The 15,000-nt window shown below is 36.0% G+C and overlaps 1 protein-coding gene across 1 annotated transcript in view; it reads right to left on the minus strand.

Moving 5' to 3' along the window:
- Window positions 1–15,000, minus strand: part of LOC113818790 (Golgi resident protein GCP60) — a 17,732-nt gene that overhangs the window by 1,821 nt on the left and 911 nt on the right. The window contains exons 2-10 of the mRNA XM_070114268.1: window positions 9,143–9,284; window positions 8,698–8,838; window positions 7,506–7,610; window positions 6,357–6,444; window positions 6,077–6,205; window positions 5,763–5,862; window positions 5,476–5,600; window positions 1,967–2,135; window positions 1–1,676 (exon numbers count right to left, since the gene is read on the minus strand). The exon at window positions 1–1,676 is cut by the window's left edge and continues 1,821 nt beyond it. Coding sequence (XP_069970369.1) covers window positions 1,456–1,676; window positions 1,967–2,135; window positions 5,476–5,600; window positions 5,763–5,862; window positions 6,077–6,205; window positions 6,357–6,444; window positions 7,506–7,610; window positions 8,698–8,838; window positions 9,143–9,284 — 1,220 coding nt within the window. The 3' untranslated portion in view covers window positions 1–1,455. The remainder of the gene's footprint in view (window positions 1,677–1,966; window positions 2,136–5,475; window positions 5,601–5,762; window positions 5,863–6,076; window positions 6,206–6,356; window positions 6,445–7,505; window positions 7,611–8,697; window positions 8,839–9,142; window positions 9,285–15,000) is intronic.

A 15,000-nucleotide genomic window follows, 5' to 3' on the forward strand; every position in this document is an offset into this window, starting at 1 on the left:
ATTCACAAATGAATTAAAGTGTTTTAGTAACATGAAGGCAAAGGGAAAAAATATAGAAAAATCCGTAAACGTAAACATGCACCGCAACTTAAATTCCTATTTATTCCACAATCATGAACATAAAAAAATATCATGAATGGTACGTCCTCTGTCTGCCACAAATATGCCATTATTTCACTTTTGATAAAAGTAAAACATACCCCATAAACTGTACAAGATCCCTACTTTTTATGTATCTGATATATATATTTACTTTTTTTCACTTTTGAGCATTTCTAATTGGTGAATAATTATAACTAAAGGTAAAAGTTATAAAGTTAAACATATGTAGGAATTTCTTGTTCTTTTTCCTCTATCATTACTGTTATCATTTGTGCGTTCAAGCTGCCAAATCCCTGTAATATTGGATAAAAGGACGAATGGACATGAGTTTCCAGAAATAGCCATCTAATGCAGTATCAACAGACACAATGTAAAAAAATGCCAAATTCATAAAAATAATTATTCTATTTTACTATATCCTCAAATACCCAACTAGTCAAATTATCAGTAATTCTGCAACAATATCTAAAAACACAATACTCAAAACTACAAATAAAATAAAATGAATTAGAATCTACAACAAAGCAATAAGGATTTATTGTTTTTCTTTTTCATATATTTACAATAAAATGTATGTGCATACTTGCATGCATTCAAATGTGTTTATGTGTTTGTGTTTTTGTCTGTGTCCATGTTTGCATTTGTATGCTTGTCTATGTGAAGGGAGAAAGGAAAATGGAAAGAGGAGAGACAAGAGAGAGCAGACGAGAGAGGTGAGAGGTGAGCAGGGAAATGCTAAAAGGAAAGAAAAGACGGAAAAGTAAGGACGAAGAGGAAAAATAGGAGAAGCAAAGACGATGAGGAAAAGAGAAAAATTATGTTGCGTTAAGACACAAATACTTGATACTTGGTCAAGAAAATTATGGTTAATTTGATATAATTTATATTCATATACTCTACACAGATAATCATCCTGACAAATAAATAATTTTTTCATCCATATAAGAAAAACTATCTTTTACAGTTTCAAAGAATAATTTCTCAGGCTAAATACTTCTTACCTTCAGGAATGGATCAGAGCTTATCTGATGACTTACATATACAATATCCAAACATGATTCAATAAACTTTCTTTGCATATCAATATAGCATCTTACATTAGCTTAAGTAATTGAATATGCATACATTATCAGTCAAACGACTGAATTTTCCCATAATTTATGTTTTCTTTTTCTTTTGAGGTCATTACCTACAATTTTTCTAAAAAATATCAGTAGCTCCATATACATACTCTTCTGATAAATAAAATTTACAGTAACATCTTCCAACCATACATAAGCCTGACCCTACCCCCATTATAGGAATTACAAGCATGGAAACAAGGACCAGGTCTGTGGATGCCTGATTCCTTTTTCATCTTGTGTAATAAACACGGTAATACAAGGTTTTACTCCGCCACAGGGAGTAGGAATTATCAAACTTGAGTAAATAAACGCCAGTGCCAGGATAGGCATGAGACCCAGCATACACCTCCTCATGGCAGTCTCGTCGGTACACAGGAATTATTACTGACTGGGCTGGTCGGCCATTCTCGTGCTTGCGGCCAGCTAACCTCTCAACATCATCACCCTCACCTGTAAATAAGGTGCATGATCTTTCAACCTTTGTTTTTTTCCTGGGATGAACATATATACAGTATATATATAAATAAATAATAAATAAATATATACATATACATATACACATACATATACATATAAATATATATATATACATATACATATACATATACATATACATATGCATATACAAATACATATACATTTTTAAGGTAGGACATTCCATTATCAAATGATAACCAAATATAAGCTGAGGATATTAGATATTAATTTTAAAAGAATAGAACATAACATTCATCAACTACCTTCAGGTTCTTCCTCTTCCTCCTCTTCTTCACTCTCTGAGATGTGAACAGACACTACATTACTTGTATCTTTTGTCCACTCAAAGTAGACACCAAAGCCAATATCATAGTTATCAGTGGCAAACTCCCAAAACAAGCATGTTCCATCTTCATGGGTAGGAACTCGGACCTGTAAAAAGGAATTGGGATAACTTAGCAATGGCTAACACCTAAAATCTGTGGGTGTATTTGGATTTTCGACATTCATTCAATCCAAGGGCACTCAATGAAGCATAGCCTCTCAAAAACTGGTGGGCTGGTTTCCCACACTTTATCACTGTTTATGGAATGTTGGGAGTGTGAGTAAATTATTCTGGTACTATTTCGCAAGTTTCCTCCTGTTACAAGCCCCTAAAACAACCCCAGTATTCCAAACCATTTATACCTTTTTGTTGCTCTAGGCCAATCATATCAAACCCTTTATTTGTCAAGTGAAGGAGCACTGCAAGTATAAAGAAGAATTCTCTAATGTGGTAAAGAACTTTACGCAATGATGGACATTAGGACGAGTTAATGACCACTGCGGGGGTACGCAGGGTGGCCAATCAGATTGCTGGAGGAGAGGTGCCCCCCGTGCCACCATGGAAGCCCTGCCTCTGATGATAGGAATGTTTTACTATAAATAGCCTATAATATTCTTTAATTCATTCATATATTAAATATTGTATTACTGTACGGGGTGGAGCACATAAGATTTGCTCTCACACCTCATCACAGCCCAAAAGCAAACTATATGAATAATTGAAGAGTTACATAAGAGATCATACTAGCCCCACCTATGCTAGACTAAAAGTTCATAGAATTTCAGACATTATTACTGTACTGTGTGCTTATTATATGTACAAGTGTCTAAACCAAGTGACTTTGAACTATGACTATTTTACCCATGGCATGAATGACAGAGACCTATGAAGGGATGATCATAGATTGCAACTCCCCTTAATTGTCTTTGCAGTGACAGTCACAGATAGATATTTAGGAGTAAAGATATACTTGTATTAAGAATGAAACCCCACTTTAGGTAGTATCAAAAGTTGTCTCAAAAAATACCTATTAACCCAGTATGAAACTCTGCTATGATATAGAAGTTACTGTGGATCTCCAGTTATGAATATAGATGCTTCTTATGTGTATATATGGTCTTAATACATTCATTATTGTATCTTCATAATTTCATTTAATCTGTTTTTTCATTTATAGTTATAAACACTGTTTAGAGATACTATGCTTCAATTTATATTCAATTTGTATTTCCATAGTCTTAGATATTATATACCTCTTTGTTTGATACTTTTACATGTTTGGTTTTAGTTTTAATTATTTTTCTCTTTTCAATGATAAAAATGGTCTGATCAAAGTAAATAAAAAATCATAAAATGAAAAAAAAAAAAAAATGAAGATAAATATACTTAGGCTAAAAAAAAAAAAATGATTTAGGAAACCCGACCAACTGTATTTTTTGCCCAAAAAAATGCTGGCTCAAAAAATGTTATCGCTATATTCTTGCCTACCACAAATCTAATACAACTGGTTTTCAAAAATACCACCAAAAACACAACCCATAGTGCCACAATGGCTAGATTATGAATCCCAAAGCAGTTGCGCCACAGCAACTGTATCATTCTATTGGCATTAACTGATACATGGCAATACTGCATAGGGCGAGTGTGCATCATCTCAATATCAAAATGGCAGCCCTCTGACTAAGGTTTTAAAAAATAAGCAAGATTTGTATCTTAAACTTAAATTTCAGTTATATTTTTCTATTATTATAACTAGGTCTCGGAGGCAGGGTTTAGAGTGAGGTGGTGTCCACGAACAGGTTCATTACATCACTTCTCAAAAAATAAATTTCTAATAAAAAAAATCCTTACCTATTGACTTGCCTCCAGAGGGAGTCTGTTACCTGAACTTTTTTCTTCTTTTTTTTTGGGGGGGGGCTTATCAAAAAGCTTGGGTCTGTGTGTAATTATGAAGTAGGAAAAAATAGTATTTTCAAGGACCAATGGAACTCTATGGCACCAGTAATGTTTATCACTATGTACTGCTTCACTGCTCAATTACTATGAGACATACTAAAACAAAATATCTATTAATGAGCTCCACAAAAATATCATAGATCAAAATTGGCCTTCCTCAAATTAGAATATTTTATGTTTTTTGTAGCAGAAAAGGAAGGCAAGGCTGAGTCTTTAGAGGTTAATTATAACTTGTTATGAAATATGATTTTTAAACTCTGAGAAGAATATTTCTTTAACCCATTAACGCTGGTATATTTTGAAGCCTAAAATAAAAGATTCTGGGCGGCTACAAAATTGGCGGGTGGGCGGGCAGAGTCCAGGGCAGCCCCGCTGCTGCGTCGGAGCGCAAGCCCTGATACAGCGTCACACTGGCGGGTGGGCGGGCAGAGTCCAGGGCAGCCCCGCTGCTGCGTCGGAGCGCAAGCCCTGATACAGCGTCACACTGGCGGGATGCCCAGCAATTTTTATTTTTCAGAGTATCTCATATGTGGGACACCTGTCGTTAGTAGGTTTATCATTTACCTAGCAAGGCTGTCTGCAAATCTATCAAATTGGTTGAAACTCATGGGATTTCTACCAGAGATAATCTTGTATGGATGTTATATACTTGGCTTCAATTATCATCTATTCATCATAAAATAAGGCACTAGTATATGGCAAGGAGTATTTTTGAAAAATAAATAATAATATATTTTGATGGGATAAACAAAACTATTGAATGGTCAAGGTTCATTAATTCCACAGTTCTGTTAGGAACACAATTATTTTTCACAGCAATTGTGGTAAGCAATACAAGCTACCACTACTTCTTTGATTTATTTGCTATGGCTTCAGCATAAAATTATCATTACCTTAAACTTATCAAAATTGGCATTCTACCAATGAGTTGATTGACATTAATGCTTTTATGTGAAAATAAACATATCTGTGGAGTTGATGATGACACCAATTAATTCCACATTTGCCCTTAATAAAAGACAAAGCACAATTGGAGTCATAAATGGGCCATGGATTATACACATAACTGTGTCACCCTATGGCTTACACTAACCTAATTGCAGGGTGCAGGGTGACTTTTGCAAGGGAAATAGGGTCCATTATATCACTCCATTTAATTTGACTACATGCTGACATTTCTTTACCTCTTAAAATGTTCCATTCCACTCAAATAAACTCTTCTCCAATCTGCTCTATTTCATTTCACACCCTTAATCTGTTCTACTGCACTCCATACTAAGTTGCATCACAGGGAGCCACTCCACTCCACTCCACTCCACTCTACATTCTCCTTAACACACCACTCCCTAATAAGCCATTCGCTTGCATGCCAATCATTTGTACACCAGTCTACTGTACCCCATTTCCTCACATGGCAATTTAATCCACTACACTCCACTGCTTTATTCACCATTCATTTTCAATCAATCGAAAAAAATCATAAAAACTTACCGTTACAGTCTCTCCATGCCCAACCTTAATGACTGAATCTCCACCCTCTCGTCGAATGGATTCTTTAAAATCCTGAATATCTCGTCTTGTCCACATTGAGGCTGGCGCAACATTCTGGGATGTTTCTGGAATGGAATCCATGCAGCAAATAATAAAATTCTGCTGACAAACAAAATTTCTACAATCTACAAATATCAATTTCATCATATCAATTTTGTAATCTTGAACTTTGCTAAAGCAACTGTCCCACCCTTTAGTTTTACGGTCTTCAAATTCGTCATACTCACCTTCATCTTCAGAATCTTCTTCACCACCATCAGACTCATGTCCATTTTCTTCAGGTGCCGGACTTTCCTCACCACCCTCTGTCTGACTCTCACCACCAACCTAAAATAAAAGTATCTTGGTATAAAGTATCTGTTAAAGATCACAGCCAAAAAATTTAAAGTGAAGCGTGTGCATGAATGCCCAAGAAATTCTGAAAGATCACTAATGATATAAAACATATCATTCTTCAGATCTTGCCACAGTATACTCATAGTCAAAAGATAACTTGACGTAATATTCTTCTATCTCCTATAAGTTGTGACAAACTACACACTTGACAATTTCCATCCTCTGTTTGAGGCTGTTCCTGCTGTTGTTGTTGAAGGAGGAGCTGTTGTTGGTAAACCTGCTGCATATACTGCTGATAGTGTTGATCCTGAAGCTGCCTTATCAACACTGCTTGCTACAAATATTTAAAGAAAAAACAAGGCATTACTACAGCATACTACACAAAAATCTGCAGTGTTATCTTTAAACAAGCATTAAAAAATAAACAAGATTTGCAAACAATCAAGCCTTGTCAATAATTCTAAACAAAGTAATCCTTTACAAACCTGTTCTGGGTTGCCAGGAAACTGCTGCTCAGCATATGAGCGGAACTGCTCATAGGTCTGTTGATTCAGAGCTTCTTGGATCTGTCGCCTGAAAATACATGTTTTCAAGTTACAGTCTACATACAGATTATGTCAGCATAGATTATATCTTCTCGTAAAGGTGGTGAGATGCAGTCATTTAAGACATTATTGCACTGAATATTTGCCTGATAATTTTTTTTAATATTGTATAAATACCATTCTGACCTTAGATGAAATGAAAATTATGATATATTTGTATTTTGTCTTTTCTTTCACTTGTGATCATATCCTGCCTGTATCTGTCTTGTGCTGTACAATGCTTTGTGACAATATTAGTGGGAAAAAATAGTGGATCTGTCTACCATTTAGGTAAAAATGTGAACCATAAATGCAACTTAATCTGTGCTCAATTAACACTTCCATTGATTGTGATAATTTGTTTCTTTTGCTTCCACTAAAATTTGCCTTGTGTGCAGTGTATAAAAAGAGCATGCCTTTGAAAGCAAGGAAATACCACATTATCTGAAGACCCCTTCTTCTTCCTTCTTTAAGGATATTCACTAGGATAAATGCAGAATTCGATAAAGGAACAAAAAGTAGTGTGAAAAAATGATTTAAAGTATCTTTTTAAGCTTTAACTCTTACTAACAGAGTAAAGAAAAATCAATTCATGTTCCAATTATCACTACCCTCATCATCCTTTGAATCTGTTCCTTGACTTCTTGTTATGATCTATCTAACATGATCTAATTCTGTAGTGACTGACTGAATTTTACAAGAAGAGAGAACTATAGGATGAAAGCAGCCACTTCAAACATTGCATGATCTAAGCTATTTCATAAAGCACTGAAGAAGGACTATTATAAACTCACACATGATAACAGCCTTGACAATGGCAGCAAAAAAGCAAGAGAACTTTGAACAAAGGGAGGAGACTATGAATGCTTTTTCCATATCTCATTTCATGTATGGAATCAATCACCCCACTCTGCTTCCATTGTAACCTTCAAAATACCTTTTTTTTGTTACCAATATACTACCACTACTATAGTACCTGGCAAGATGTTTCTAAAATGACAAAGATATACATACAAAGCCTATTCTGTACTTCAAATTACTGTTACTTACTTTGTTTCCTCCTGCTTTTTCCTCTCCTCTTCCTCCTTTCTCCTCTCTTCCTCCTCAAGCTTTCTCTTCTCCTCCTCTTCCTTCCTTCTTTCTTCTTCTTCTCTCCTGGAACCAATGAAAAAATACAAGATGTAGCAACATACTGTTTCACAGGCTATAGCATTTCCTGCAATTCAGTAATAAGTAATATGATGTTCATGATGTATGCAATCACCTACACTTTAGCCCACTGCTGCCAGGTGATCACACTGTCGACTGTATTTTTTTTATAAACTTTGTTTGCACATAGATGGTTCCACAAGTGCTCAGCCATGTTATTTATATCAATGTTACTATTATTATCACTGATATTATGATTTTCCTTATCATTGCTAATACCAATAGCAATAAAAAATAATTATAAATCTTTCAGGTGAGACTGGCAGGAACAATAATCAACTCATTGAGGATAACGTACTTGTGGAGCCACTCTATGTAAAAACAATGAGTAAACTAAAAATCACAGCATCAAAGATTAATATTACGAGGCTATCTAACACTAAAAAATTCATAAACTCTAATAAACCTAACTTATTCACCAATCACAAATTAATCAACAAGATCACCTCACACTGTTTAATCCTCTATCACTATATCACTGTATTACTCCTTCACTCTGTCACTCCATCACTCCGTCACTCCGTCACTCCGTCACTCCGTCACTCCGTCACTCCGTCACTCCGTCACTCCGTCAATCCGTCACTCCGTCACAATCACACAGTCACAATCACTCTATCACTCTATCACTCTATCACTCTATCACTCTATCACTCTATCACTCTATCACTCTATCACTCTATCACTCTATCACTCTATCACTCTATCACTCTATCACTCTATCACTCTATCACTCTATCACTCTATCACTCTATCACTCTATCACTCTATCACTCTATCACTCTATCACTCTATCACTCTATCACTCTATCACTCTATCACTCTATCACTCTATCACTCTATCACTCTATCACTCTATCACCCTTTCACCCTTTCACCCTTTCACCCTTTCACCCTTTCACCCTTTCACCCTTTCATTGCTTTCAACGCTTTCAACGCTTTCAACGCTTTCAAAATCATCCTTGCATCCTCTAAACCTCTCACTCTCTCACTGTCTCTTCCTCTCTCACTCCCTCGCTCTACATTCTTTACGTACGCTAATCTCTCCTTCTCTAATTTGTCTGCCCAGAGTGCTTCAACATAGGGACGGAAGGTTGGAACAAGATCGGTCAGCTTGTTTACAAACTGCTCCATGGCCACCTCTCGGCCCATTGACCCCAGCATCTGCCATGCTAGCCTGTAAGATAATTTTAATACTGAAGTTTTCATTACAGTGTTCTAATCTTTTTTATCTCATATCCTAGTACATTTTTCATTTTAGCAAAGTTTGTGGTATATTAGCATAATCTAATTTACTAAACAGAATTATCAACTTTAATCTAGGCTCATGTTTGTTTGATCTTAATCATGAAATGATATACATGAGCTAAAATTATATCTAAACACCTGAATAGATTGGCATTGAATACTCCAAAAATAATTATTAAAAGGCTTATTCAAATCAACCCCTATGCAGAAAATCTTTTCCTCCATTAACATACCTTCTATCTTTTCCAACAACATCCAGCACTCCAACTGGTGGTGAAGAAACGGGATCATATGGGCCATGCGTCACCTGCTGTGTGAGAGCAACTAACGAACACTTCTCAGCATATCCAAGATGTACAGCTTTTCCTTCCTTATCTGTAATGAGACAGAATTAAAATTAACGTGAAACCCATAATGTTTTTTGAAGGTCAAATGTTAATTATAATCGATTAAAGAAACAAATTTTCAATTTCTATTTTTTACTGTATATCACACAAGCTATAATCACTTGCGAATATGCATTATCAAGGAACGTGAAAGTTGGTATAGTATTAGTACTATATACCCATACCTAATTCATACTTTTTCAATGAAAAATTAATATACATATATACACATTTGGAAGCAAATCAATAGACACTTCTTCCCTACATCAGCAAGTACAGTGCCTTGTAAAAGTGAGCTTATTTGAAGACCTATGCCTTTTTTTTCCGTTACAATCAAGGTGTCACATGACGCGCCACAACACCCAAAAGCTGTCTCATAATCGGAGGCAAGGTATGTGGCTAAGCTCCTCCCACATCTGTGACATAATGGGAATGACCACACTTGACAGCTAGCTGTATTACTGTGCTAGTCACCTTTTCAACTGGTACCTCGTAGTTTGGAATATAATATCCTAAATGGTATCTGATATCTTATGGTGAGTCGTGCTGTGTTCTAGTTATCCAATAAAAGTACTAATATGCATGAAAATAACTGAGGTAGGAGCAATGCATCTAACAACTTGATAAATTTTTACCACCTGCTCGATTCCTATCACATGAAAGGTGTCGCTTTTGCTGTAACCACTGGAAGAGTTATATAGCGACCACAAAATATTACAGTACCATATATGAGATTACAAAGCTATTTCAATAGAAACACAAATACTGTACTTGATTACATTGATGAAAATACTATCAAATAAATACTCTTTTGCCACAGAATGTTTCTTGCTTTATATTTACTCTTGTGGGGTTAAAACTGTAATGATAAAATATATTTCAAATGAAAATTACATATAAAACAGCATAAAAAGCCTGAAGTTAATTCCTGACTCTAGGATTTTTTACTCTGTATCATACAGCCATCTAAATCCATACCTACATGAACACCAAACTCCTTGGCTTAACTAATACCACCTAGCTGTACCAAGCAATGATACCATCCATAGGTGTAATACTAAATCTGCACAATCTAAAAAGACATGGCAGTAACAAAAGATCAATGCAAGAACTTTATATTGTCATAGAGCAATTCTTTCAGTATCTTGAGGTAGAGCACATTATATCAGCAAATTGCAGACAAAAGACAAAAAAAAACTAATGTTACATTATGATTAGTCTTTATGTTTTTCTGATGGATCTATACTGTAAAAACAATCACTTGGATGCCCCTTGGATTACGACAGACCTTAGAAAGAGATACAAATGAGAATGAATATCTTCTTCATATATACATGTATCTCTGATGAAGGTATGACTGTACTGTGAAGATAATCATTCTCATTTATACCTCTTTCTACATTTGTTGCAATGAACACTGCTCATGGTAAACATTACTCATAAAAGAGAAAAGATGAAATGATAAGCTGAGAATTTTTGAACCAGAAAGAAAAAGTATAGAAGCAGTTACCAAATTGTTACAAGTCTGAGTTCAGGATTTCTATAAAGTATCCATGTAATGAAGATGCCTAACATTTACTGTAAGACACCAAATCCATCACTCGATTTAAACAAAAAAAGGAAATACTTATATAATACAAGAAAACAACTAAGAGCAAAGTACTGGTTAACAATTTCACCATATATGGTCTTTCAATAAATGTACAAATTATGAGAACAAATAGTGAAGAAAAAGTAATAAGCATGCTGAAGAAAAAGTCATCAGCTGCAAAGAATTTGAACATATCAAGTATTCAAGATCTGAAAGCATATGTAAGGTAGTTGGCAGAATAAATTCACTGTTGAGTCACATTATATGAATTTTACCTTATATGTACATGATCTGCATGATTTTGCAACAGCTTATCATAAGTTATGAATCAAGAGGATACCTAGGATTTTATCAATATTTTCAATAAATAACACTTTTTTTTGAAAGAATGCAAACTAAGGTGCAGGATGATGTACCAAGTAATATAGAGGCCAGTTCTATTCTGCCACAACCTTAACTCAACCTATTCCAGTACTCATTAGACTGTTGAGTCAACTGGAAGGAGGCTGGCTAGGCATTAACCTGGGCTTTACAACTGCAATTTATCGCTAAACATAAAAGAAAAGTCAAATCTAGTACTACAGATTCAAACTTATATATAGACATTTCTTGTGAGCTATGCAAGAGGGCACATACTGCAAGGCTGCCAGTTATGTGTAAAGACTACATTATTGAAAGATAAAAATGCTTAGTGAAACAATGTCTTGTCCTTATTTACATTTTGTTGATAAGTGATAGCAGCGACCTCTGCCTACTTAAATGACTTGCTCATCTCCAGGAGAGACGAACATTTGAGAATCATCATGAGTCATAGGCATGTGTTTCTGTACCAGAAGGAAGGATGTCAATAAAATACAGTCAGATGATATAAGAGATCAAATTTTAAAAATTATGTTACATCAGCTCATAAGATAGCAAAATCAATGTCATATATATATCTAGGTAAAAGTTGCTGATTACTATATTATTTACCACTAAAGTAATCAATATTATCATCAAATACAAACAGACTTATACATACAAGCCAAAAGACCTAATCTTCCTCTTTCTTGACTTCACACGAAGCATAGAGAAAATTTGCAAGTATCATTTGGAATATTAAAATAATACAGTAAGAAACTGGATTTTCTTTCAATTTCAATTTAGCTATTGCCTTTCATGTCATTTCTAGCTATTGCTGGATAAACAGAAATTGGTTTATGTTCTCTATCTACATTATAATCACCATCACTTAAACATGTGATTCTTATCCTAGGAAGCACAGGTCTACACTTAGGGAAGGAGAGAGCAATCTTATCAAAGGTGTATAAATCAATCAATCAATCAATAGCACTGACACCAGTGGGGGTGCATAGCCGGATCCACCATTTGCTTCCAGTCAGAGAGTTCCTCATGGCAAGCCTCCAGACAGGTCCTCAGCCCATCTCTAACTCCTCATGGCAGGTCTGGTCAATCTGTCCAAGCCACGACTTCCTAGGCCATCTCGTGGGCCTCCTTCACCAAGGTTTGTAACAGGAAGAGATGACCTGATGGGCAGGATTGTTCATAGGGAAACAAGATTGGTCCCCATATAGCCTGAGTTGGGGGTCCTGCATTGTGCAAGAAACAGGTCCTATGCCAGTCTCACAGTATAAACATTGGTTGGGGACATGGTCCTACCAACTGTACCCCGTGATCCAGCAAAAGGACCTGTAACAAATGGCATTAAGATGTGACTCCAAGGCACTAGATCGTGTCCAGATTTCACTTCCATAAAGCAGAACTGGCAGTATCAGGGCCTTGAAGACACATACCTTGGTCCTTCTGCAGAGGTATCAGCAAATATTAATACTCTTGTCAACTGAGTTTATGACACCTGCTATCAGGCCAATCTGTTGGCTGACTTCATGGTCTGACAGTCCAGAGTCATGAACTTTATATCAAGGTGTGTAAAGTTCTCTGTGGCTTCAATATTCTCACCACATGCATACACCACGCGCAGGACCGGCCCAGAATCCATCCACGCACCAGCTGCGGCCCGCAATGTATTCAAAGTGCGAGCTCTGATCCAACATCACATTGGCAGGATGCCCGGCAATGTTTATTTTTCCGGTTGTCTCATATATGGGACACCAATCGTAAATGGGTTAATCTTGGTTTTGGTCCAAGACACCTGTAACCCTAAAGGCTTTGACTCATTCTTAAATGCATCAAGAGCCAAAACCAGGATTCCTAGAGACTCAGAGAGGATAGAAAAAAACTCAAGGTCCGTGATCCTGATATTGCCCAGTGTAGCTCACAGTGGCTCTGGAAAGTAGCTCTACCTATTATCCAGTCTAGGCTTATGTTGAAAACTGTTGGTGCAAGAACACAACTTCACCTCACTCCTTAATTAACATGGTTTAATTGATTGATTGATTGATTGATTGATTAGTGAAAATCACACCTATTACTACAACAGCATGGTCATATGGCGCCAAATTATTAATTAGAAATGTAAATCAAAGATAATGAGAAAAGAATTATAATAAATAAATAAAAAATAAAAACTTTAGTTAAAATAGTAAAATAATTAATTTAATTACATTTAATGAGAATACCAGCTTCCCTCATAAAAAACAGAACCTCATGTCGAGACGTTAGGCATCTTTCTCCCAGGATTAGAAAGAGGTGGAAGGTACCATTCTGTCTCCAGCAGTTGGACAGATGCCTTTCTCGAAGAGATGGAAGACTGGAGCACTCGACCAGCAAGTGGCACAAAGTCAGGGGGACTCGGCAGTCTTCACAATACAGTTCAACATCTTTGGACATTCGTGGGTTAGTCAGGTATGAAAAGTTAGGCAAAATATAATCCTTTACTGCAACATTCTATGGGGGAACTTCCATGGAATCCATGTCTTCTCTATTCTTCAGGATCAGATATTTTTCCTCTTGCTTTTCTGTCTGGTTAGTTGATGGCACTAAACACAACATATGTGACATCACACCCCATCTATTGTCAGACATTAGAAATGTGGGCAGAGTTTTTCATGTTTCCTTCCTTTCCATATGAGTGATTGTTGCTACATTTCTTAAGTATAATCTGACTATGTGTTTGAAGAACACCTTTGTCTCCTGCACCTTTATATGATCTTCCCTAATAAAAGTAGAGCCTTGTGAATAAGCCTACTTTCCAGTTTGAAATGTATATATTTGTTGAGTTTCCAGAGTGGATGCAATACCCCCACTTAGAGGTGATTGCAGTCCTCCACAAAATATTATTATATGAAGATTCTCATATGTTCTAGTACATAAAATAATTTGCTTCATTAATTTATCAGAATATCTTTACGTAACTGATAGTGCCGATTTTGGTATTGATAAATTCCTTATACGCTCTATTAACTAAACATATTGATATTATGCTGTTGAACCCCCCCCATTAGCGACAATATTGTCCCCAATAGCAAAGGGAGAGCATGTGAGGTACCAAGGAAACTGCAGGGTAAAATATAAATAATATACATAGAATGAGCTACTACATTGTTTATTACACAGGGTTGTGCCCCCTGTAACCCTGCTCCTAGGGAGCTACTGTCCCTAACCGCCACAAAGGAAGACAAAGTATCCTCCACATATTCACAGCTGGGCAAAGCATACGACTGACATGCACAAGCAACCGATGTAGAATCAGTCCTGCACTCTGTCCTGCCATACATAAATGGGGAATTATGTATTTTCATGGGAGGGGGTTGGGGGGGATTGCAGCACAGTAAGGCATTATCTTCTTCAAGTTATTGTATCACTGTTAGTTTATCTGTTATCACAGGTAAGAGTGTGGGGGTTCACGGAATTCTTTGGCATAATTGCAACATATATGTACTAGAGGACAAGCGGAATCCACCAATACCAAAATCATCGCAATAGGTTATGCAAGGGTATTGTGAAAAATTACCTTTGCTTAATATTTCATACTGCAAATACCCTGTTAAATTTCATGATTTCCCCCACTATCAGGGCCCAGATTCAGGAGTACTGTGGAAGCTTTCAACACAATACCACCACCATAAATGAATAGCATAGAATGAGAGGAATCACATGATTCATGACAACACTGTCTGAAATATCTACCTTAAATAAGAATTGTCCATAACTA

This window comes from Penaeus vannamei, chromosome 35 (genome assembly GCF_042767895.1).
Source record: "Penaeus vannamei isolate JL-2024 chromosome 35, ASM4276789v1, whole genome shotgun sequence".
Lineage (NCBI taxonomy): Eukaryota > Metazoa > Arthropoda > Malacostraca > Decapoda > Penaeidae > Penaeus > Penaeus vannamei.